The sequence below is a fragment of the Vidua chalybeata genome, chromosome 20 (genome assembly GCF_026979565.1).
Source record: "Vidua chalybeata isolate OUT-0048 chromosome 20, bVidCha1 merged haplotype, whole genome shotgun sequence".
NCBI lineage: Eukaryota > Metazoa > Chordata > Aves > Passeriformes > Viduidae > Vidua > Vidua chalybeata.
In genome coordinates, this window is record NC_071549.1 from 4739816 (window position 1) to 4765942 (window position 26127).

Below are 26127 nucleotides of genomic sequence, written 5' to 3' on the forward strand. Positions count from 1 at the left end.
GTCCCAGAGCTAAAAGCCAACAATGAGTGGGGCAAAGGCGAGACAGAAATTTCTGCAGTGCTTCCTACTTCTTCTCATGGTCACAAGAGCAACACAGTCACAGTTCCAGAGAAATCCCTTTCCCTCAGTCCCCATCACACCACAGCAGATCTTAATTCTATCCCACACCAGCCATGCCAGGTGTGTGAATGTGGGACAGAGCTGCACAAGCTCTTCCTTTCTGCACATTCATCTGTGTTCTGTGCCTTCCTTATTTGTGAAATACATGCAGAGCAGTCCTTGGGAATTCCCAGCTCACTCTGTGGGGTATTTCTGCATTCTGGATGTGATACTACAATGAGATTTCATGGGATGCTGTGTGATCATCCCTGCTCTGTTTGAATCATAAGAGTCAGATAGAAATACAGAGATAAACAGACATGGGGAAGGATAAAACCTACCATGGTGCTGCTGCTCCTTTCACCCCTCCTCTGCCAACCAGTCAGCCAACAAACACAATGCCAATTGCCTCTTTATATAGTGTCACCAAGGAATAAAAATATGCCTGCTCCAAGTTTAGACAATAGATGTAAGGTTGGAAAACTGCAGTAATTGGATCCCAATACCATTCCAAGCATCTGTTCCACGCACAGCTTTTGCTTTCACAGAAATAATGCAGCAGATAAGTAGAGGAGGCAGTTGGGATACAATTGTACAGCACTCACAGCAAGCTTAAGCTGAAGGGGTTTTCCCATGCACTGCTAAATAATGAACACAGGGCATGCACTAGAAGATTTTAAGTGGACATGGCATCTTGAAAAAGCAGGAAGGGAAACACATTCCTTGAGAAAATGCTGGGGAAACCAGCAATAAATCCTGGCCACTTCAGTAGCCCCAGAGCCTGGTGCAGGCATTCAGAGCTCCAGCAAAACATCTGAGGCTCTGCAGAACTGCATCTATACCTGGAGGGTGGAAAAGCACCTCTCTGCAGATGGCAATAAAGTGACTCAGAGCAGGTCTCTTTTCCCTGAACCTATAAACATGCCTCAAGTCCAGGGCCATATCCCAAGATACTGCAAAATGGTGGAGAGTCGTGGACTTCAAAGCATGAAAGAAGAGGTGTGTGGTAATGAATGTGGCAGTGGGAGCAGGAAGGGAACAGGAGGCAGCGTAGGAGCCACAGGGGCTGTGTCTCCCAGGGAATGCTCATGGACATTAATACACATTCCATCCCATTGGAATTACTGCAGTGGGCCAAAACATTAACCACTATGAAATTGCAAAATTCCGCTGACATGAAATCATGGTTCCTAAAGGTCTGCTCTCTGTGTCTCTCGGAGTATCCATACAGGAACATCAGAACATTAAATTCAGCAGAAATAGTAGGTTTTTCAGGAACCTGCATCTGAAATTCTTCTTCCCATCAGTCGCCCCAACCTTGAGTCACAGCAGTGCTCAATCAATTAACTGAACTTTGATTCAGATGTGCATTCAAGTTTCTGGTTGAACAAGGAGCTTGTTCTTTCTCCAGGTCCAGCCCTTGCAGTGCTGTCATCTCTAATCTTAGATCTGACTGTGTGCTCTTCAGGGCAAGGGCTGCTTTAGCTGTTGTGGGGCACCTCAAACACCTACAGGGATAATTAAGTAATAAATAGGCAAAATGCAGCTCATCTGGCTTTAGTGAAATTGCCGTGGATGCACATTGGAAGTTAGCCTAGTGTTCATCGTTCTGACTTAGTGACATTATACCAATCCCCAGTGTAATAGAGCATGAAAAGAAATCCCTCAGTCCCTCTGCCTGCAAGTGCCTGCTGGAGAGAAGCCCCAGGTTTGTGTCCTAGGCTGGGTCTGGAAACCTGAAAAAGTGAGAACCTGAAAAACCTCAGAGTGAGGTTTCTGAGGCAAATCCTACACAACTTCCAAGGTTCATTGTGATAAAGATGTATCATGTTCACCGGGTTAGATCCTGATTTATCAAAGCTCTTAAGCATCCACTTAACTTTTAAGGAGGAATAGTCCCACTGAAATCCACAGAACAGCTCACAAACCTTCATGGGAGAATGTGGTTACTCATTCTGCAGATCAGTGCCCTAATCCCAACAATAGAGACAATGAGCAGCAGCTTTGTCACCTGGGCCTGGGATTCCATCCTGTGAATTTTGTGTCCTTTCTTGGAAGAATCCTTATCCTTTCACCCAGCCATTTCATGGTTTTCTCCTAGCAGCTGTTAACAGACTTTTGTATTGTTTTATTGGGAGTTTTGTTTTCTCTTATCTAGTATACCATCAATCATCATTGTTATTATCAATTTGCTCCTTAGTCTTGTAGCTTGATCTGCAGGCACTTTCCAATAGTGCCTGTATTTTCTGCATTGATCTTTATCTTTTCACAGAATTTCTCTATTAAATGAATCCTTCCAAGCTGTTTTTAAATGACATGACACGTTGGGATAAAACCCACACAATGCAATGTGTTTGTAATGCACATGTCCTGAGAGACCAGAACCCTCTCTGCTTAGTCTGTGAAACAAATCCACAGAGGAATTAAGGGAGACATACATCTTGGCTTTAAAGGTCTGCCTGCTTCTGCAACTGCCTCCAAATTATAGAAAGGCTCCAGACTGGAGAGGGGAGGGAGAGAAGGGGGGAATAACATAAGGACTGAAAAAGAAAGGCTTGAATTTAATTGCCCTAAAAATTTCAATCATTCAATCTGGTAATTAGAGAGCTGGCTGATTCAGAAAGCAATTTCATTTGGAAAAAAAAATAAAAAAGAGCCCAACAAGATAATTGATGCTAAGTGAATATTTTACCTGAAATATTAAATACCAAACTTAAGTCTGCCTCCAGGGCCCTTTCTGCTACCCCTTTTTGATCTGTCTTTCTACTTCTTTGTATTTTCCTCTCACATGACTCAACAGAACAGGACACTCCTTCAGAAAATCAGATTGTCAGAGGGACAGGTTTATTTGAACTCTCTGTGCTGTGAAGGAGACAACATAATGATTTATTAGTAAAGAAAATAATAATAGGAAGTCTCCTGAGATGCAGCCTGGCTGCAAATCTTAGTGAGATTTTCCAGTGCTGAGTCTCTGTGTCTGACCACGAGCGCAGTCTGATGTCCTACCAAGGGGAACAGTTTTCTTTAGGAGCTGATCTAGTACAGGGTGACAGCTTTCTTTGCCAACTTAACAAGGATTAGCAGAATGTTTCATGTTTAATTCTGGACTCTCTGATGCCACGAAATGATACTTCAAGGTAGAGCTGTGCAGTCCTGCAGAGCACTGTGGGTGTCGGTGTCACAGGGGTCTGATTGCACAGGGCTCTTGGCAGGGTGGAAAGAGGAGCTGGTTTATTGCACACTGCTCACGAGAGGGAACTGCTCACTCTCTGACATTTAATGGCCTAATGAACAAGGGCAGCATCCCATACACACCTTAAGGAATGTTTTGTACCTGGAAATTAGGTAGATAATAATTTATGCCATATTTACAGATGGAGAAATTACAAAGAAAAATGCACATGACACATTGGATCCTGGTTTCCTGTGCTCACCTGTGCAGCGTTTTCACACAAAATGTTACACTTTATTCCTGTTAGTAATGTTAAATTTTAATCTTAAAAGACCTTTTTAAGTGAGATTCCACATCTGTTACTGCTCAAGAAGCCCACATCAAATGTATTCAGGTGCCTTTGCAATTTCCATCTTTGAGACTGATCATGAGAATGTTTCTGATCTGTACAACATTCAGGATCTAAAAAGGCAGATGATCGGTCTTGGGGACAATCCTTGTGGGGAGATGGGATGCCAGATGCAGTGCCAAATGGGATGTGGCCTTTTTTGCAGCCAGAAAGAAATCCACTAATGCTGAATATGCTATGTAGGAAATGTGTGGTAAGTACTTCTGGAAGTATTGGGGCTATTGCAGGTTATTGCAAGATTTGAGACCAACTTCATACCACAACATGACTGTGCTCCTGCCCACAGAGAGTCTCCTGGCCTGCCTTTGAGGGGATGCCTTCAGGGGATTAACCCGTGGCAGTTAATCAGGCTTGGGAACATCCTGCCAATAGGTGGGGACAATCCCCTGCCCTTTAGGAGAGCTGCATTCCATCCTTCACACCAAAGGACTCCAGGTTCTGTGCAAGTCCTGGAACTGAGCAGACCCTGGGTCAGGAGTACAAACCAAGCACTAAAGGGAAAACATCAGCTAATTCCAGCAAAGCCACCAGGCAGAACCACCCAGCAAGGTGGATTTCAAGCTCTCCAGAGAAAATTAGCAACTTGAACCACCCACTTTTCCTTAGTCACCTTAAATTTATCAGAAGCTCCTGTTCTTTTAAGAGCCATGATGATGCCCTTTTCTTTTCTCTGTACAGTTGTTCTCTCAGTAGCTGATGAAATTCTTCATATAGAGGACAGGCTATCCCATGCTGCTCAGAAAGTCTGGTCTCAATACTGAATTTTGGAGCCTGGCAACAAAGCAAATCTCAGGTAAGTGAGTCTTATGTTCACTGTGTACAGAACTCCTGCAGTACAGGTACAGAGAAGAAGCTATTACAGACACCTCTGCAGAATTTTAAATAAATTTAAAAGTGCAAATCCCACTGTGAATCTCCTTTCTCAATTGAGCAGAGACACAAACACCGTTTTGGGAACAGCCAGGGCTGCTGTAACTGTTAATTAAGTTCTGTGCATTTGTTGTTCAGGACAGTAAATGCAAACCCCCTTCTCTGAGCTACCCCTCCCTCTCTGAGAATTCATAGCCACTATCCAATCTGACAAAAACTGTGTACTCTTTTATACTTGGAGGTCACTTTATGTTACTTACAGTGTGTTGCATAATGTCAAAAGGCATAACACAACATAATGAAAAGCAGACTAATATAACTCAACCTGACATCAGTGACATAATATGATGTGGCTACTGAGAAATGCACTGTTGTCATTGTTTTGTGTTTTCATCTGATACCTACTTGCCATTCCAGCATGGGGCATTTGTTGCAGAATTTGGAGAAGAAGGTTACAGACTGAGCACTCCTGATTCTGCTGTGGCCCCCAAAATCTTTGCACTGAGATCACTTGGTTGGATTTGCTGGGGGTTCCTCCTGATTTACACTAGCAAGAATCAGGCTCTACAAAATCATCACATAAAGAGCAATTACTTTAGGAAAATGCAGCTCCTGGGAGTAAGGAAATGACAACCCTGTTACAGTCCCTGTAACCTTAGCTCTGCCCTCCTGGGCAGTAAAGGAGCCTGCACTGTTTTTCCTGCAGGATGCCATTTCATTTTGTAGGACTGTGTAGCAAAGCAGCTGTTCAATATTTCTCTTAACTTCTTCACATAGTCTGTGGTCCCATATCTCATTTGCTGCACATCAAAGAAATCCTTTTGTGGCTTAGGTAGATTTCTTCTTCCTGTTTTTATTTGCTATTGTATTGTTCTAATTACCACAGTAGATATGTATTTCAAAACCAAGGCTGAGTCTATCTTCCCAATGCACCCACAAGGTTGAAACACACTGTTATTCCTTCCTTGTTCCACAGACAGGGAGCAGAGGCACAAAATTGCATCTATAGGCATCTGTGGGAAGTCTGTCCAAGACAAGGCTACAGCACAAAGCAGCAAAATCCCAACCTTTTGCATTAATTCTTTATTTTTATTCCCTGGCTACTTTAGCCTGCCCAGGTCCTCAGTGGAAAAAGCAGGCATGAGCCTCATTTGTGAAAGCCTTGGGCAGCAACAGGTGGAAATGGATTGTTCTGGTGATGAATCCATCCAGCAGCACCAAAACAGAGGACCCAACAGTCACCAAAATAATTGAGCTGATGGATTATAATGAAACCCACTGTAATTTCCACTAGAGTTTTACAAATCCATAAAAAACCCCTCTCTAGCCTTTTCTCCTTTCTAACATAGGCCATAGAGTTTTATATACCAGTTTCAAGCCCATGTCTTCTGGTTGATCTAGAACCTATTTTTAAGCATTGCTGTTGTGGTTATTATTAATATTATCTTGTGTTGATGGTGGTTGGCCAAACCAGCTGAAGGCATGGCTTTCTCAGTGACAGAATTCAGCCCCTGCTGACTCTGAGTGACTCTGAGGGTGGCCAGTGCACTCAGCCTCACATTCCACACTCCAGCAGACCCTGCACTCCCACCTGGTGCTGCTGGTCATTCCAGGGGTAGCATCTCTGCGTGGATTATTTGGGAGGCCTTGGAAGCAGTGGGACAGTTCACTACATTATTGCTGCAAGATAGGATTTGATGAGAATGTAATTAGTTTCTGCTGACAAAGCCTGATACTCCTGGCCAGGAGCCCTGCTGAGAAGTTCAAGTTTAGCAAAGCAGAAGTCAGGAGTGGAGGGAGGTTAAAGGAAAGCTAAAGAGCTCTGGGAAACCAGGTGAGGTTTAGACATCTGCCAACATTCTGTCCAGATATCCTCATAGACAGGAATTACATTCACTTAAAACTTTCAAAGAATGAAGGAACAAGACTTGACAAATGGTTCTCCCTGTCAGAAATTTTACCTGAATATTACTATCTTTTATTTAGCTTTTGATGGGGTCTACTATGCCATTTTCTCTTAGGATGAGATCTTATTTTCTAAATAGATCTCCTGCATTTGTAATTTCTGTCTGTACCAACACATATGCATAATTCTTGCAAATGTTTACAATATGGTATGGAGCTTCCTAAAATTCTGGGGTGAGCAATTGGAACTCTTCACCTGAAATCTTACAATGTGAGGTTCTACCTCCTCTGATAAATATTTGGCATAGCAAAATCCAATTTTGCTTACAGAAAATAATATTTAAATATTGACCCAGTGACTAAATTCATGGCAGGTGTTTGTGGTTTAATTGCAGATGAGTCTCAGAGTTGGCTGGGTCACGTCATACGGAGATTTGGAGCCAGTGATGCTCCATTGCAGACACAGAGAGTGGAATAGGACAAAGGCAGCAGTACCACCTCAGAGGACAGCACAGATTTTAGGCTATACCATCCATAAAAGCACTAGAAAAGGATTGCCAAATGAGGGACAATTCAAGAATTTAAATGCAGTGGAAAATGCCAGCTGAAATAGTCACTTTGGAAATTATGGATATAGTAGCTTGGCATTGCTCTGCAGATGTTGAATGTAGAATGTGGTAATATCCCTCCAGCACAGTAGCTCTAAATCCAGAAGCCACAAAGGCATTTAACAACTTTTTGTAAATGTCACAAGTTCCTAATTCAATCCTTTGGCACTTTTCTAAAAAATCGTTATGGGGAATCATCACATGGCATAGTAACAAACTCCCCTGTTTGTGCTAATGAAACAACCCACACGCCTAAACCTGGCTTCAAATTATGAAAAGGAGCACAGCACAAGAAAGGTACCATATTCTGACCTCACAAACAACAGCATAAACCCATTGTCACCTCTTAGAAAAAGTGGGATTATTTGGGACTGACCATCCTGACACTGAAGACAGAATCAGGACCCTTGGTAGTGTTCACAGAGTCCTGGGATGGTTTGGGTTGGAAGGGAGCTTTGAAGATCAGCTTGTCCATAGTGCTGGAAGCTGTGGTTCCACCACAGTGCAGGAGCTGCAGGTGCAATGGGCAGGAGGGAGGATTGTCCTGGCAGTGGAGGCTCAGTTGTCACAGTGGGTGACAGCACATCCTGCCAGTAAAGGACCTCTGCGTGGGACTCTGACAGTGACCAGCTCTGAGAAGAGCTGAGAACCTCCTGTAAAAGTCTTCAGAGAACAGGCAGACACATTCACAATGATGCTTCAGCACCTTCAACCCTCACACTGACCCACTGGGGACTCACTGCCTGAGTGCTTTGGTGGCTGTGGGTAGAGCCCACAGATCCAACACCCTGAGCCGTGCCTGAGTGTCTTTGCTCCTGCCTTTGCCAGTCTGTGCTAATCCTTACCCTGAGCTGAGACTAATCAGGTTCTTTTAACTTAGGGCCCCCCAAGCTATCCTCGTTCTGTTGGATGGATTACCCTGTTGTGACATGTCTCGACCTGCTGCTCGACTCAGTTCTCTTGCTAACCCATTTTATATTCCTGGCACTTCAAAACACAGACATTAGTTATGTATGCATGCGAGCCAACCCCAATGTGCTCAGAAATGCAACACAAAATCCCCTGGTAGTTTGAAAATACACACTACAGTCACTCAAACAGGAGGAAATGCAAATGCCACACTCAGACACATAGGCATATTCCCATTTAGTCCATACAAATATCCCAAAAGCAGGACTCCACACCCCAAACGTCATGTTTTAGAGGACACAAAGTTTGAAAAATAACAATAAATTGCAATAATTGCCTCTCAGGTGGGCTGAATTACTCCTTGAGGAATTAGTCTTCCTCCCTTGTCTGTGAAGGGAATACCTTTAACCTGAGCTTTTTGGTTGAAAAGCAATCTGAGCCATGAATCCAACATCCTGGCCATACACAGACTCCCTAAATCCCAAAGCCTAAAGCCCAGAACATGAGAACAGACAAAACTGAAATGATCTGGGTGCACAGAGGGTTGAACTTTTGTAAGAAACAAATTTGACATACATTGTACCTTAGTAGAAGACCAAGGCTTCTAGGAGCCAAAATCTCTCCTGAAAGGAGGAGCAGCAAACAGGTCAAGGTACATCCTTCACTAGTGGGTTACAGGTGGTGCTGACACTGCTCCACAAACCATCTGCTGTCCCCTCACAGGGATGGAAGCTGCTCCTTGCTGGGGAAAGCAAGTGCAGGAGAGAAGAGCTGTTGGCTCCTCTCTTCCACCAGAGCCCAGGCAGCTGCAGGGTGAGCTGAAGCCAGGTCCCTGCAAAGGGGGGACACTGAGCACACACTCTGTCCTCAAAATAATTTGGGAAAGGCACTTCCATGGTACTGCTCAGCACAGCTCGGGGTGGACATTGTGCAGCTCCTCACTGAAAAGGTACAGGGCAATGCACTGAGGAAAATCTCCTTTGGGAAAGGAAAAATATTTGGAATCTAAACTGGAAGATGCTTACCATGAATAACTGGCTCCCAGCCTAACATCCACCAGCAGCTGGAATACAGGGAATAGCAATGACTGCAGAGCAGGGCCACCAGAACTTCCCAGAGGTAGCCAAATACTTAACAAGCTCCTCAGAGGACAGAATTAACAAATAGCCACCTTTTTCAAGTTTTTACTTTTCTTATGGTGAGTGAGTAATTCTCCCTCATCAATGACAGGCACTGAACTCATTCTGTATTGAAAGGAAAAATCTAAATCTAAAATAACCCAGGAAATTCTCTGTGTTCACTTTCAGACATAAGGATGCCCTTCAGAACTCACTGATCACATGTATGTATCAATTATTGAGAGCACAGGAGCAAACAAAGTCCACCAGGCAAGTCTGCTGTGAACTCCTAACCTAAGGCTCTTAAATATGCCAGGCACAAGGAAATCCAATTTTCATTAACCTCATTAATCCAGATATTCTTTTGCCTGCTGAGTGCCCACTTCAGTGAGGCAGGTAAATGTACAGTCTGTTTAAACCCAGTTTTATCTCTTGTTTCATGTGTTTATATGTGACCAACCCCTCTTCACTCATTCAGCCACTGTAGCTGTGCACTTGTGCAGAAACCCACGTGGATAAATGTGGGTTACTGATGAGAGAGAGGTCATTTGCATTTTGGTGTTTGTCAGTGTGGCATGCACAGTTCTGTGCAAGGAGGCATCAGTTGCATGTCATCCTGCTTTTGGTGTTAATAATTTTATTTTTTAAATAAGGAAACAGACAAATATTCAAGGCTAATAGAGGTGCAAAGAACTACCTTTAGCAAATCCAGTCATCACTCCACACTTGTCCTGGACAGTTTGCCTGCTTCTTACCAGCAAGCTGACAGATCATGGAAGAAGGGACAAACTCTGGGTACATTACTGCTACATTACCTCACTCCGGTCTTTAGGTCAAGGAATGTGTTATGTATCCTGAGATTTCAGTAGGAGCTCTTGGATACTCAGGGATTTTTTAATCAACTCACTTATCTACTTGACAGAATGTACAATTTTAGTTCCTCGTGTATAAGGTAGGATGTCGAGGTGTCCTGCAACGTTAAGTGGTTAAAAAAAATACACCCCAGAGCTCTTCAAGTAGTTCTTTCTCATTGTAAACCATGCTTGACTTCCTGATTTGTTTGAGGAAAAAGCCACTGAGTGTGTAGACGTCTTTTATCCCTCTTAGCCACAATTCCTTTGAGAAATCCAACAGCGAAGGTGGATACAATTATTGTAAATAATGTTGGATAGAACCCAGAGCAGATGAAGGTGGGAGGATACAGCTCAACAAGAACAGAAGTGGTTTCTAATGAGAGAGGGAATATTTCACTCTCAGCATGGCTGTTATTATGTCCTACACATTAATTCAGCCGAGAAGTCTTGAAGTAGCAGAATGAGTTTGTATTCACTGAAGTGGCAGGCACTGGCATGGCTGCCTGCCTTTCTACTCTGACAATTAACACTTTCTTCATTTCTCAGAGAAGAATATATGAGAGTTAAACCCTGTGAGGCATGAGGCACCTCACAAGGTCTCAAAACTTGCATTATTGCAGCCTAGTTCATTCACAGCAGTACATGTTTCACTTTCAGTTTTATTTTTATTATTTTCTGTATTTTTTTCTAGAACTGTGGACATGATTCGCCTTCTTGAAAAATAAGCCCTAATAATTCTATCAGAGATGTGAGTTCTTCTGGCCAGGAACACCCATGCTCAGATAGTTTACTTCCCCTACAGTTCTTGTGGAAATGTCCACTTTGCCCTGAACTGTCCTTTTTACAAGTGAGCAACCAGCACGTGAGCTAGTGTAGTGGCTTAACTCAAAATCCGGAGGTTTTCCCCCATCTTTGTTTAAATCCCTGTACCCTCTCTATGCTTTCATTTTCTAGACATTCATGACTTCTGCACAGGTAGAGGTCACCAGTCCTTCCAGCCAAAATACGAATAATTCCTTTTCTCCTTTCCCTGCCAATGTCCTGCAGGAGCTGCAGGGCAGGATTATTGTGTTCTTTATGAGGATCTCTTTTCATGTTGCTTCCCAGAGCTAGAGCTGACAGAAAAGAGGACAGGAAGTGCGAGGGGATTATTTTCAGGCTGACAGAGGTACCCACGAGTTACATCCTTGGTGGTGCCTTTTTAAACCCTTCATCTCCATATAAGAACTTTGCATTCCCAAACCTGCTAAAATCTGGAAAGTTTGAAGTGGAATCCTGCTACGGTTAATTTAAGTCAAATACAGCCTGAGTGTTTGGTTGCCTAAAGGATCTAACTATAAATTATATATCCTTGTGACATCTCCCATATCACAGAAGAAGAAAAATGCCCCACATCCTTTTTCTGTGTGTTTTCCTTGTCACTTGCCTTGCACTCACATCTGTCTCTCCCTGTGCCAGGAGCTTGTTCCTTGTTCCACAGTTCTGCAGCACTCGATACAACAGACCCCCAGCCCACAACCTCATTTCTGGAGTGCTATTGCACAGCTGCTAGAGAGATAACTGAATCAAGCAGTAAAAGCTGCTTTTTACAGAATTCACTGGGTTGGAAGAGACCTTCAAGATCACCGAGTCCAACCCAGCCCCAACACCTCAACTCAACCCTGGCACCCAGTGCCACATCCAGGCTTTGTTTAAACACACCCAGGGATGGTGACTGCACCACCCCCCCGGGCAGCCATTCCAGAACTTTATCAACCTTTCTGTAAAAACTTTTTCCTAATATCCAACCTCTATTTCCCTTGATGCAGCTTGAGACTGTGTCCTCTGGTGCTGTCAGTGCTGCCTGGAGAAAGAGCCCAACCCCAGCTGACTACAGCCACCTTTCAGGGAGCTGTAGAGTGATAAGGTCACCTCTGAGTCTCCTTTTCTGCAGGCTGAGCACCCCCAGCTCCCTCAGTGGTTCCTCACAGGGTTTGTGTTCCCAGCCCCTCTCCAGCCTCGTTGCCTCCTCTGGACGCGCTCGAGCGTCTCAACGTCCTTCCCAAACTGAGAGGCCAGAGCTGGACACAGCACTCGAGGTGGGACCTCAGCAGTGCCGAGTGCAGGGGCAGAATGACCTCCCTGCAGGGCAGCACAGGCCTGAAAAGGAACAACTCCAGGCAAGGGCTGCGTGCCTGCAGCTCCCACTGCCTCCAGCCCAGGCCGTGGTAGCTCAGCTGCTCTCAGCATCTCGCAGGATTTATTCTGCAGCGTGGTTGCTTGTGAGGAAGGCAGTGTGTGACTGGAAACCACAGCTCCCAGCCACTTCTCCCTGGGTGTTGAGTGAGAGCCTGAGTGCTTGCAGACCGGCCCTTACCTTTCCCAGGCGGGAATAAAAACAAAACACGGGGCTGAATTTATTTCTAGCCAGCGGAAATTTCATATTGAGGGTTACAGGCGTCCTGTGCCTCTTAAAAGCAAGTAATAAAATGCTGCTCTCAATTACAAATTGTATTTACATTTTAAACCCCCATATGGTTTGGGGGGGGTGGAGGGAGGTTTCAAATGCATTAGCAGCAGCAGCGCTGTGCCATGATTAGTTACAATTTTTTGCTCTTTGTAATGAACAATTAATGCCTCCACTTTTATTTTTTCTCTCTCTTGCAAACTTAGCCTGTGGCTATGCCTGGTATAGTCAGTAAACAAGACACAACTCCTGCCTCATGTTATGAACCAAAACAAGCAAATGCATGGAGATGACCATCTCTAAAAGGCCTCCTGGAACAGGATTCACACGCTGAGTATAAATTCAATAAAAATTGATTTTTCTTATGTAACTTCCTGGGCTAAACTTTTCAAAGTGTAGGCACATTTACCACGAAAATGCAAAGTGCATGCAAATGTGCACAACTCTATCCTCCTGTGTTAGGAAAGTAAAATCCCTTCTCCCTGCCCTCAAGCACTGCTGAAGACAAAACACTCCTTGTGTTACTTGGTCACAGCAGGACCTGCTAAAGGGTTTTACCCCAACATTCTTATAAGTCCCCTTTAAGTACCAAAAGGCCACAATTAGGTCTTCTTGGAGTATTCACCAGGTTGAAAAACCTCAACCCTATCAGCCTTTCCTCACAGGTGAAGTTTTTCAGCCCTCAGAGCATTTTTGTGGCTGGCCTCCTCCAGCAGGTCCTTCCCTGGGTTGGAAGGCCAGAGCTGGATATGGTTCTCCAGGTGGGAACCCCACCAGAGCACAGGAGAGGGGCAGAATCCCCTCTCACCTGCTGCCCACGCTGGGGGATGAGCCCAGCAGTCAGGGCTGCTCCTGATCCCTTCATTCCCAGCTTGGATTATCCCAAGGGTTGCCCTGCAGAGCTGGGAGCAGAACTGGGAACAGAACTGGAACAGAGCTGGGAGTGGAGCTGGGAGTGGAGCTGGGAACAGAATTGGGAATAAAACTGGGAATGAAACTGGGAACAGAACTGGGAACAGAGCTGGAAACAGAGCTGGGAATAAAATGAATAAACCTGGGAACAGAGCTGGGAACAGAGCTGGGAGCAGAGCTGAGAACAGAGCTGAGAACAGAACCGGAAGCAGAACCGGGAACAGAACCAGGAGCAGCGAACCTGCTTTGTTTTTATTTACAAATAATACATTTATGACACAATGGCTATAAATGCTAGTTCATTACTTTTGCTGCTTATTTAGATATTTCCCTAGAGGGCTAATACAACATTACTGTTGTGTTGCTATTTCAGCTTCTGTTTTTACAGAAGTTTAGTTTGCAGCTAAACCATTCGGCCCATCTGGGGCTAGGCTGAGCTCAGAGCTCGGCTTTGGATGAGGAGCACATTTGGTGTAATTAGATTTGTGGGTTTAGGTGTTTGGGGTTTATTTTATTTACTGTATAACTCTGTAATAAAAAGAAATGGCTGTAATTTATAGCCCAGCATTTGGCAAGTGGCTTGTCTGGTCCAGGATTATGTTTTTATGGCTGAAATTTTAAATTTAGGTGAGAATTTCAAAGAAGCTTAGTACCCACAATTAAGGCAGATGTTCAGAGCTGCCAAGCTCAAGCATTCAAAAATCATGAATCAGGCATGAAAATACCAATATTAAATCAAAATAAGAAGACATGGACACAAACTGAGACCCACACACCCACATGGATATACAAGTACCTCTGAATAAGGCTAGCATTTAATTTTATATCAAATTCACTCCTAATGAAAGTTTATGTTTTCATATAGGGTATAATATTTGTGACATTGAAAAAATCTTATAAGCAAAAACATTTTGATGTTGGATTAAGTATACTTAAGGCAATAAAATTAAAAACATTTTTATTCTGTTGAATAAGCAGCAGTTTTCATTGAGAACCTGGGACAAAATTAGTCTCTATGACACAATATTGCATCAGTTTGGCTCATGCCTTTGGGTTCCTTTTTTCCATTCTGGTATTTGTTTTCCATATGCATTTTTTCTCAAGCTTTTCTCTACAATAATGAAAACTCAAAAATTCCCGGTTTGAGTTTCACACAAGCTAAGATTCTCTAATCATCCAGCTTTGGGAACTCCACACCTAAGAAGAACACTAAGCATGATAAGGATCACAAAAATATCAGGAAAAACATGAGCAAGGTGCATTGCTTTTCTTTATCAAGAAAGCTGAAACTTTGCTTTCTTTACGAGAGTTCAATCCCCAGCATAACAAATACCTGCCCATAAAAAGAACTTCTAAGACTCTCTGGAAAATATAATTGCTCTTTTAGGTGCCTTTGTAGAGCAAATACTCATCAGATGGTACAGACAAATGCCAACAGAAAGAGAACTGTAGTCAAAACATGTTCTGTGAGTGCACCCACATTGCACTGCACATATATGAGTGCACTTATAGAACATTTGCTGCACTCTGGGAATGTAATTTCAAATGTTTAGGCACTGTGAAAGAGGGAAATGCAGCACTGACCCAGCTTCTTCCAGAGGTATCCCGGAGCAATGGAAGTGTGCTGCTGACTTCCAGTGAGCTGGGGTCCAGTCCTCAGGGTGAAAAGGTGAAAAAGGCTCTGCAGGACTCTGAGAGCAGGTCCTGAATGCAGAACTTTGAGAGCAGGTCCCAAATGCAGAACTTCGAGAGCAGGTCCTGCATCCAGGACTTTGAGAGCAGGTCCTGCATCCAGGACTCTGAGAGCAGGTCCTTCTCCAGGACTCTGAGAGCATGTCCTGCATCCAGGCACAATGGGAAAAGTGTTGATTGTATCCCACTACCCCAGTGCACAACAGGGCTGCAGGGACTGAAGCTGTTTTCCTAAAGCAGAAGCCCACTTGCCTGTGTTATTGTAATGCACAGAAGTGATGCCTTGGTGCTGAAATCCCGAGAAGCAATGGCACATTAACACCATGCTGCTGGAATACATCAGGGCAATTGTGCTCTCGTGCTGTGTTACTGACTGCAGGGCATCGCAGTAACAACACTCCAGTAACCCAGTCCCCCTGCTGAGGTGAAAGAAACATCTTAATGGGAGACCCTGACATTTCTGCAGGCCCATCTACATTCCTGCAAATCAACACAGCGATTGCCCTCGCATGAGGTCACAGGGAGCCCTGTGAAAACATTCAATCACAAAAAAAGTCCAAACCCCAAGTCAAAACATAACTCACAGGAGTAAAACCATCCTGGGCTCCCAGCAAACTGCACTGACTGGGGAAACAATCGGGGTGGTGAAAGAAGGGCATTTCAGAGCTCTTCAAGGAAAGCTTTAACAACGCTCTATATCATGAGTCAAAAACTCAAAAGTCTACAGTGGTCACAGAGCAATTCACTTGGAAGAACTCATGCAAAATGTCATTTGTTCTGGCTACTGGATCTGAAGCTACCAGGGCGTATAACTGTTTATTCAGGTTTTAAAGCAACACTGATCCTCCAGCCAGGCCTGGGAACATTTCAGCAGACCCTGCAACAGAAAGAATTACCTATACAAAAGAGCTGCACAAGATAAACTGAAATAGTTTTTTAAAAAGCATAAGCCTGTCATAGAGAGTCTCTTTCCAGTTCCAGTGACAACCTGCTGTTCATATTGATTTTGGGTAAGTACAGCATCAGCTGGAGATTAAACCTTGCCCCACCGTGGCTCTGACACTACAAGTCCTTCTTTTGTCTCAGTCAAAGCTTAGTCAGTGTAAGGGGGCTACAATGGAAAGCTTGTGCAAAGTGAAGCAGAACATGACTACACAGCAGTCACCATGTAGAAACCAAACTGAGAGCTAAACACACAAAGGCCTTGTTCCCTTCCAAAGCTGGGACAGTGGGGATCAACACGTACTCACCAGTGCAGCTGGAACTCGCATTCAAGCAGCCCCTGAAAGCACCAGAGAAGATGTTCTGTGATCTGGCCTTTAAACCACAAAAGCATTTCCATGGGCAAGGTCCTGTTTTCCTCTGCAACAGAAGAAATTTTATTCAGAACTTCCCTTGGAGGTTTTGGGTTCATTTTGATTTTAAATTCCTTTCATCCTGAAATCTTGGGGCTTGATTCTTACATCTTGAGGAGTCCTTCATATCTGTGCAGAGTGGAAGTAAGAAGCTTCCTACTGAGAGTGTCAGGCAGTCCACACTCACCTTTCCATGGGCACAACGTGCATATCCCAGTGCCTGCCTGTTCCTGTGCAGTGTCCCAGTGCAGATCCACCTCCAGCAGCAGTGCAGGCACCACGGGGACACAGGTGGCCAGTGTGCTGGCACCTGTCCTGTTCTGCCAGCCCTGCCACAGGGATGTGTGCTCTTGCAGACAGGTAGGACAGACCACACAGAATGTTAATTTATTGCCCAACCTCGTTAAGGGCCATCAGAGTTCATCTGTAGAATAAAGCAACATGATTCAAGCTGAGTTTCAGCAAGCCAGTGACAAACACTGACAGTGGAACCTCTGTCTCCTACATCCCAGAGACCAAGCTCTTGCTGCTCATTAATACTTTACATCATTTTTATTCATTAATATTTTTGTTAAGGTGCTGTGCCAGACGTAGACATCCACTTCTTGCAAACTCAAGGCAATCTCTTTCAAGCAAACCTGTGATGCTCGCAGCAATCTTTGTGTATTTAACTGGGATTTCAAGGAAAATTTGGGATTTCACTAAAAAGCTGCAGACTATTTACAATGTTTGTTGTTTATTTGGTTTGCTGATGGTGGTTTTGGTGAAAAAAAAATTGAGTGAAACCTGATTAATCAAAACAATCCTGTTTATGAAAGAAGACTGGATGTTTTCAGATTTCCAGACTAAATCAGAAAGAGACCAAATTTTGTGTCAAAACATGTAAAAATATGACTGTTCAGATTTAAATGTCAAAAATAAATATTGTGTCAGTTTGTGAAGAACTGAACACAAAGCAGCAGCAAAATGTGAAAATCCTATCATGAAACACATAAATATTACTTCTTATCCAGCTACACAGATGCTACTACACAGCAACAGATCCCATGAATGTGCATGGGAGAATGCCTTCAGCAGGAGGCTTGATCTTTAAATATTAGAAATACATAAAATGCCAGAGTGAAAGCATAAAGGGCAAACAGATTTAGTAAATCATGCTGATTCCAGTTCTCCCTGAAAAGGTTTTAACATCACCTGCGAAGTATCTAGAGGAGTAATTATTTCTTTTTTAAGTGAACAAACAAAACTTTGAGCAGCCCATTGCTGTTTGTTTCTGTTGGGTGCTGGTTTGTGCTGCGATTCCCAGCCCGTGCCCAGCACGCAGCAATGAGGTTAAATTGGTTTGGATGATATCAGCTATATGTAATTAAACCAGCAGCCCATGGCTGGGCCTTTCTGTGCCCATGTTAGGTGTTAAATTAAGGTCTGATTAAGAGTGTGCTGCTGCAGTGAAGGTCAAGGACTAAAGATCACAAGCTTTGTTTCATCTAATAACAATAAAGACTGTCTGGCTGCCAAATACCACAACAGCCCTTGTTCTGCTATCAGACTTCTGTCCAGCTAGAGGGATCTGATTTCACTGGTATCCCTTTTTAAACCCCACTTCTAAGAGGGTTTGTAGCTATTTCATCTGTATTAAGCAGCACTGTGTTACCCGAGGCTATACAGTGCATTCTATATGATCAAAGCAGAAATGCAGCGGCTTCTGACGAAAAGTTATGGTGGCTGAGGGGAACAAAATATCAAGGAAGGAGGAAAAAAGATACAGAGCTACAAAATACCAGGTCATGCCACCAAAGTAAACACCCACAGGTAAGTTCAGAGCAGGAGACCACACAATGGTGGGAACTGTGCACACGTGTTTGCTTGGAACAAATCACAGCCTTGTCCCACCAGCAGCCAGCAGGAGAGATGTGTCAGGCAGGACAGACAGGAGATAAAAGCAGAGTGGTGAAGAGAAAAGCCAGCAACTTATTTGTAGGATAAAGACAAGAATTGGTGCATAAGGGCTTCTCCCTGCACAAGTGTTTTCCACAAAGACAGGTCAGGAGGCATTAGCAGAGCAGTTATCTGTTAGGAAAGAACAAAATTCCTAACAGCCCAACAAAGTCTGCTCCTAGAAGATACCCATATCCTTCTGCAATGAGTACAGAGTGCTGGGACTTGTTAGTTTCCTGAAAAGGAGGGTGGAGCAGAGTAAGAAACCATATGGCCCCAAAATAATCTCTCACAGACACATCCTATTCCATACTTGGGGTCCAATTTCAGAGCAGATACTGATTCATTTTTCAAAAGTCATCTGAAGTGTCTTTCATTTGCTCCTAGTACTTCATAAACTATTAATAGAGCAGTGTCATACCTGGAAGGACAATTTTGCTGCTCTGCGAAGCTGCACACAGCAAACTCTTCTCAGGGACACACAAATACACTAAAGGCAGAGTTTGATCAGTTCTTTGTGAATTGTGTGATACGTGTGATCAAAAAAGTTCCTTGAGGAGTCTTGATGCTTTGCATTTCAGGATTGGAGTTTGTTTCCTGACAAGCTCTAAGTGAACACCAAAAGATTCAATCAATGATCCAGCTCAGCATGGAGTAGCTTCCAGCTCCTTGCTCTTGCTGTTGAGCTACAGATCCTGCAGAGCAGACTTTGCTTTGGGAGCTCCCAGACTTCCTGGAATCTGAGTTGCATCAGAAGTACAGTGAACACCACAAAATAGCCAGGTGTGAAAAATGATTTCTCCAGAACAAAAGAAATATGTTCACCACCAGGAGCCAGTGCCTGAACTGGAAAGTGGCACTTTACTGAATTAGGAAATTCCTGTACACCTCATTTCTCACCTATTTGTGAAAATACAATGAATCATGTGCTAGTCCCACTTGAGTCCAATTTTCTAATGATAACGAGAAACTTTTTCTGTCACCACTTAAATTTCAGAACACCACACCTAAAAATATTCCAGTCAAAGTCAAAGGTTTGCTTTGCTTTGGTTTGGTTCACCTCCTGATCATTCTCATTCCTGAATTTTTCAAGCCAGGATTGTATGCTGAGAACCACAGTTTGATTGCCATGTTAGAGGTGGTGAAAGCTTCTAAACACAAAGGTTTAACACAAGATATATATCCATATCATCTGTGACAGAGCTGAGAAGTCCTGATTAACTCCTGCAAGTCAAAGGAAGCTGCTTTTTGAAGTGACCGTTCATTTTGACAATCAAACCATTGCTGCTAAGGTACATTTCAGGGATTTAAATTTAAGCACTTCAGCCTGGATCCAAATAACATCAACGTTCTGTACAAGTAGCAAGTCACAGCTCAGCCTCTTGCTGCACTAGCATGACAGCATCATGTCCTTCCATCTGTGACTTCCCAGGGCGAGCTCCAGGGGCTCTGTCACCAGCAGTGGCCTGGGGATGGCTCTCACCACAAACAGGGAGTGAACTCAGGCTCCTGCTCCTGCCTCTGGAGCTGTTGAGAGAAGGATTGCTTTTGAAAACTTTCCAGTCTTATCCTGGGGAGCTGCATGACGTTATCTCAGTATCTGCACCAGTCCCTGAGCTACACTTAAGCTCCTATAAGAGGGATTGTTGTACATATTATGGTAATGTCATTTATTTATTTTACACAACTGGAAAATTTAAGGGCAACCACTTCACTTCTGTGCTGTGTAGATTAGAGTGTTCACAGTAACACCTGCTTACTGAACAGACAGCAAAAAAGCCCTTATATTCCTTCTTTATTGCAATTTATTATTATAGCTTGAATGGTTCCTAGTGACTTCCTAAGATTAATGTTAATATTCTAATCGGAGTCTCCCCTCTGGAGTTTTATTGTGGATTTTGAACATTCATTTCATTTAACATGCACATGGGACCAAGTCTGGTGGTTCCAAAAATATTTGTAGTTGGAAATCACAGTGATTTTGTGTTAGGCTTGGTGCCAAAGAAATCACAAATCAGAAGTCTGTTATAGAGTAGTTCTAATTTCTTGGCATCAAAATTCCTCTTTATGTATGTGCATAGTGTGATGTTTTCCTGGGCTGTATGGCACTAACAATTGGAAATGAGAAATGCACTCCTTATCTATTTTTCAGGGTTTCTGGTGGAACTAGAGAGCTTGTCTAGCCGGCTGGGGATTCACAGGGATTTTATGGACTTCCTGTGTGAGCTGGAGCCTGCCTGTTGGATATGCATCACTCTCTATCACAGCTGGTGTTTTGAACCAAAAGTGTGGAGTAGAAATTTCATCCCTGATTTTTTTTGGCTGGATTGATTGTTTAGTCTAGGAACTCTCAAGGAGACTTTCTAGGTGCTGGAATTCCTCTTATTCTTCAGTCAGCAGCTGATGCTGTGTGGTGAACATCAGAGTCTAGATTCACATCTTAGTGAGCAAAGATTTATGTTCCTCCTAACGCTCCTTGACGTTAATGAGTATTACAGACATGTATCCCCATGGATTAAGCTGAGAACATACCCCAGAGTGTGTGTGGAGTTTGTCATTAGGGTATCAGACTATTAAAACCAACAGAGAAATTCCAAGGGTAAGAAAGCAATTGGATCTCTTCCCTCCTCTCTGCTGGAGCACATGTGAGAGATACACTTTAAATCTTCTCGTGTTTCCAGCCCTCTCACAACTCCTGCACTCGTTTTGGTTGTTAATGACTTCAAAGAAGAATTGATTGCCACTTTTAAGGCACTTCCCATAACAACATTATGGGGAATATGTTGCTGGAAGAGAATATTTCTGTAGCTTTACAGTGGTCTCTAATGAAGGAATTTCCCCGTGGCTGGGGGAGACAAGGGAGGATTTTTCCTCAACTGGCTGTTTCAGGGATGAGATCAATACAGCGGGATGACCCTGTGCACTCCTTATCTGGGGACTGTGACTCCTTAAAGAAGGAGCATAGATCCTGGGGTGTGCCACCTGAGAGCAGAGCATCAGCCACCAAAGGGGCAGGCTCTGCTGCAGCACAGCAGGCTGGTTCCTGCAGATCCATGTGCAGGTCCTTGCTCTCCCCTGCCCAGGGCTCCAGGTTTTGAGGATATTTTGGGTGGCATACAGCTAGCTCTGTCATCTGGACATCTGGGGATAATTCAACTGCAACACAGATAAACCAGATGCAAAAAATAGACTCCAGGATGTGAATTCAGTCTCCTCCAAAGCCACATGTAAAACTGACCTGTAGGAGAGAGTCAGTGCAGAATTATCACATCCCTCAACCCATGATCTACCTACAACAAACAACTTTGGAGCCAGGATTCTTGGATTTTCTTCCCAATATCCCAGCCATAGGGCAGACACAATTACTGTGTGTCTGGTTGATAGGAATTTTCTGGGCTGACTCTTGTCACACATGAGGTTTATTAGCCCTCTGTAATCCTGCCTATACCAGCACGCTGAAAGATGGAAATAAAAACTTCATGTTTTCCCTCAGAGGCACTTGAGACCTTTTGGAGAAAATTTTCATAGGAGAACTCTAATTTAGCTAATTTGAAAGCACTGGCTCCTGGATCAATTGCTCCCCTGGAAACACACCCATTGCTCCCTCAGTAAAAGGAAGAAAACAATACCAACAGAGATTTCTAAAATACTTTGAGATCTGTGAATATAAAGGGCTGTCTGTAAAGTCTTTAGAAAACTTCAAAAAAAAAGGTGCTACATAAATGCATATTTATTGCAGTGCTGACATTCTTGTGGCAGCTCTGAATGCAGAATCAAAAGCAGAGGGGGCAGAATGTAAGTCAGAATAAGAAACTGTCAGCCTTTAGCCTCTATCTTAAACTACTTTGAAATGTTGCAGACATTCAGAGAATCTAGTTTGCCAATATTGTATGTCCTACAGTATTTACACCAATCTGGAATATAAATTTTCCTTCCCCCTTCTGAGAGAAGGCAAAGCTCTTAGAGATACACACAAATGGAGCTCTAATCCCAGAAACTTTAATGCCTGTACCTAATGTCAGGCAGCAGAGCTGTCCCACTGATTTCAGTGGCTCTGCTCAGATGCATGTGTGGAAACATTTGTGTGATTAGAAGTTAATCATAATAAATGCCAGTTCATAAGAGATCCCTGTGTAAACAATGTATTTCTGCATGCAAGTGATGATTTTATTGCTGTTCTGTAATTCTGTGTAGAGGCTTTGTGAAGAAGTCTTATATTTTCTAAAGCACTATAATGTTTCTGATAGTGTTTTTCATTGCTAGCTCTTTGGGGGCTAATTAAAAGAAATATCTGTTAAATTTATTCATTGCTCGGTTCCTTGAAAGCAAGAGGCACCTGGCGTAAACATTAAAAAGAAAATCAGGCAGCAGCCAGACCTCATCATATATTAGATGCATTGGGACACTTTATTTATAAATATGAAATTGGTTTTAATGACTTCAAAAGGAGGAAATGCCAGGAAGAGCAAGCTCAGTAAAGCTGTCATGAAGATGCCTAAACTCACAAAAAATCTAGAAATTGTACTTACTCCCCCCTTCTCCTCTCAAATAGGAAGTGGCAATTCCAGCTGCAACTGGCAAAAATGTGCATGAGGAACTGCAGCACTAACCAAGAGAAGCAGCAGATGAGTTGGAGCACCCAAGTGCCTGTCTGCAGGGGAAGTGCCATCAGTGGGAGATGAGAAATAGCTCCTTTCTACTGAGCTGACTGATTCACTGAAACAAACCCTGAATTTTGACCCCTATGATTTAAAATCCGTAAGGATGTGAAATCCATCCTTCTGTTGGGACAACGTTTAAAGAGGCACTTACATTGAGCATATGCTTTACATTCATTTGACTTTAGTTTCAAACAGGCTTAGCACTGTTTCATTCTGTTCCCATTACAGGCTTCAATAAATCAGTAATGAACAGTGACTCAATACCTTATAATTCAGCATGCATTCAGTACTGTCCCACAGAAAGATGTAATAAATTAATGATCAATAGACTGTGCAAGTGAGGAATATCAGCAAAATGTTCTCCTTCATGAAGAAAAAAATTTAAAGGTAGATTTCACCTTAGGACACGTTATTGCAACAACATGCTGATTTGATAAAGGTGTTTCACAGGAGTAAATCTGATGTTGGTGAGATCAATGACCAGTTTTAGTGGGAGGAACCCCAGCATCTTTTCTCATTTAAAGAGCTGAAGTTTTGAGCCAGGTGTAATACATAGGAAAGTGTCCAAAGAGGTTGAAAGATTTATGTTACAGGACTCTCGTCCACTGCTATTTGGGTACTTAGAAAAAGTTCTAAGCAAAAAGAAAGTTTGACCTAAAATTATGAAAGAGCAAATTGATTTTGATAAAACAAGAATCAAGATTTCATTCCAATTTAACCTGTTATGTGAAAACCTAAGACACGCCACAGATTGTATCAGGTCTCCAATGAACTTGATTGCTCCTACACCTCTTCTAAGTGACACTTGCAACAATTGGCCATGAACAGGAAGTAATTGCTTTAATCCTGGTTGGGATAAAAACCTTTCAGTGGTTGTTCTCTTCATTCCACATAGTGCAGAACCGTTCCTACATAAGCAGTGTGAGGAAGGCAGGTAGAAGCTGTCCCACCCATTTTTGTAGTTTTAGCACTGCACAGACTGATCCTGTGGGCAGGGAATGTGACTGCATGACCAAAGTGGAGGAGAGAAATTAATAATCTGTAGTCTAAGGATGTTTTCTGACCTGCTGGAATCCCATAGGTGTGATCTTTTCAAAGAGTGATTTCCCAGTTTTAAAGAAGCAGAGTTTTGTTGACTTCTTTAATCACACCAGAGGCGCCTTGTTTCTAGGGCAGGAACTTTCCTCATGCCCTTGCAAAGAAAACAAACAGACACTGGTTTTCCATCCTGCCCTGACCTTTGAAAGCTGTCATCTCTGCCAGTTCTGCACTTTCTGGCCCTGGAGAGATCAGTTCAATCCTGAGTGAGGGAACTGCGCCACCTCTGGAATCACCATCACACCTCCTGCAGGTGTTTTCCTTGGAGGTCACCCCATCCAACAACTAACCAGGTCTGACCCTGTTTAACTTAGGAGATCCAAGCAGCAGGATTGTCCAGACCTCCAAAATCAAATATGAAACCCCACAGAGCCTCAGAGGAGCCTGAGCAGGAGGAGCTGCAGCCAGAGACAGCGACCCAGCACAGAGCTGCTGCCACAGGACACCAGTGCAGTGTGTTGTGGCACGGATCCTCCCACCCAGGTGACTTCAGGGACTTTTCCAAGTGACTTCAGGGACAGGCCCTGCCTGGGTTCAGGATGAGAACAGGGCCAGACAAGGGGGGGCTGCAGAGATTGTAAGTTACAAAATTACTCATTCCTATGAGCCCTGTATGTGAGGCTTCTGCTTCCCCCAAGCCAGTGACATTTAACCACAAAAAAATTAACATGCCTTTTACAGGGATGTGCATCACTGCCTATGATAAAATACTGGGCTGTGGGAGAGTCAGGATGCAGCTTTTTCAGTGCAACTCCACATGAAGGAAAAAAAAAGGCAATAAAAAGGAAATCTTGGCATAAGGAAAACATCCCAATGAAATCCTGTCTTTTAATCTTGGCCGCAATCTCCTCTCATGATCTTTCCTGCTTTTTAATGCTCTGCTGCACTTTTTATATTGTTCACTTTATCAACTTCACCTGTCTCGAAAGTCAATAAAAGCAGAGGCCACAGTTTTAAAATCCAGGCAAATGAACTGAGGCACCAAATTGCTCAACTTCTCCAGAGGTGCTGACTGCTCACAACTGTCAGGAGCAGCAACACAACCTGTGGGTGATCAGTGACTTTAAAAATCACTTAAGTGCTTGAAGAGGAACATAACTGGAAAACACAGAGGATAATACTTTCAAAAGCTTCTGACTCAAGAGTCACTATTTTACTTTCAGAAGTGATTTAAGCACTTGGGAGTTCAAGAACTACTTAAAAATCAAGTGTATTCTGAAATGCATAATACTTTCTGTGCATGGTGTACAGATACCTCTTCTGGTAATGTACTTACCCAGAAGCTTTAGGCCTCTCTAAGAGAAGATTCAATATATTGAAATTCCAGTCCAGGATTTGCCACACTGTCACCTACACAAGCTCCACCAATATTCTAATGGGAAAGTAACTTTCTATGCTTATTGCCTGAGGAAACCTCAGTAGAAAAATGACCTAAACAACATTGTACTGATTGCTGTTGAACAACCTGAGGAAAGATTCTCCTTTTTTAGTGCCCCTGATGGAAAATGCTTTTTTTTAGGCTTTCTCCTGTTACCATTTTTTTCCTGACATCTGTTCATTGTGGGCACACAGTTTGTGGTAGTTGGGAGTGGGGCTGTGGCTGAGCCTCATCCCCAGTGGGCTCCAGCTGTGCAAAGCAGGTGAGCAGTAGTGAAGGTAATGGGCCACGGAGTGCCCAGGGGCACTGACCAAACACCAAAGGGAACAGAGGGCACACAGGTGCAATGCATGAACATGAGGGGATAAAAAGTTGGGCTGGAGAACAAGATGGGCAGATGCTTGTTGCCTTCTGATGTGTTATAGTGTTGCTCTGTATGGGTGAATGCTTAAAGCCTTCTGAAATTGTTTGGTGGTGTTCTGTATCGTGGCTGTCTCAACTGTGACAGTTCATCACTAAGCCAGCAGTGGAATCAGTGTCCCACCACGATGTATGTGAGCTTCCAAAACTCCCTGAGCAGGAGGAGAAGATTGCTAAGTGTACAGAGACAGCAAAGGCAGGTATGTCATGGCTTAAGCCAGCTTGTTGATAGAGGAGGTTTACAGCTGTCATTAGTGAAATGGAGAAGAGGCTGCTGACACAA

The 26127-nt window shown here is 43.4% G+C and overlaps 1 protein-coding gene across 7 annotated transcripts in view; it reads right to left on the reverse strand.

Moving 5' to 3' along the window:
• Positions 1–26127, reverse strand: part of MYL10 (myosin light chain 10) — a 90804-nt gene that overhangs the window by 21526 nt on the left and 43151 nt on the right. For 5 of the 7 annotated variants that reach the window (XM_053961289.1, XM_053961290.1, XM_053961292.1 and 2 more), the window contains exon 3: positions 16245–16356. In XM_053961289.1, the coding sequence (XP_053817264.1) occupies positions 16245–16265 (21 nt within the window). In that variant the 5' untranslated portion in view covers positions 16266–16356. Of the gene's footprint in view, positions 1–440; positions 489–4290; positions 4452–6141; positions 6231–16244; positions 16357–26127 lie in introns of those variants that run through there. The other 2 variants (XM_053961288.1, XM_053961296.1) reach the window with 2 other exon arrangements.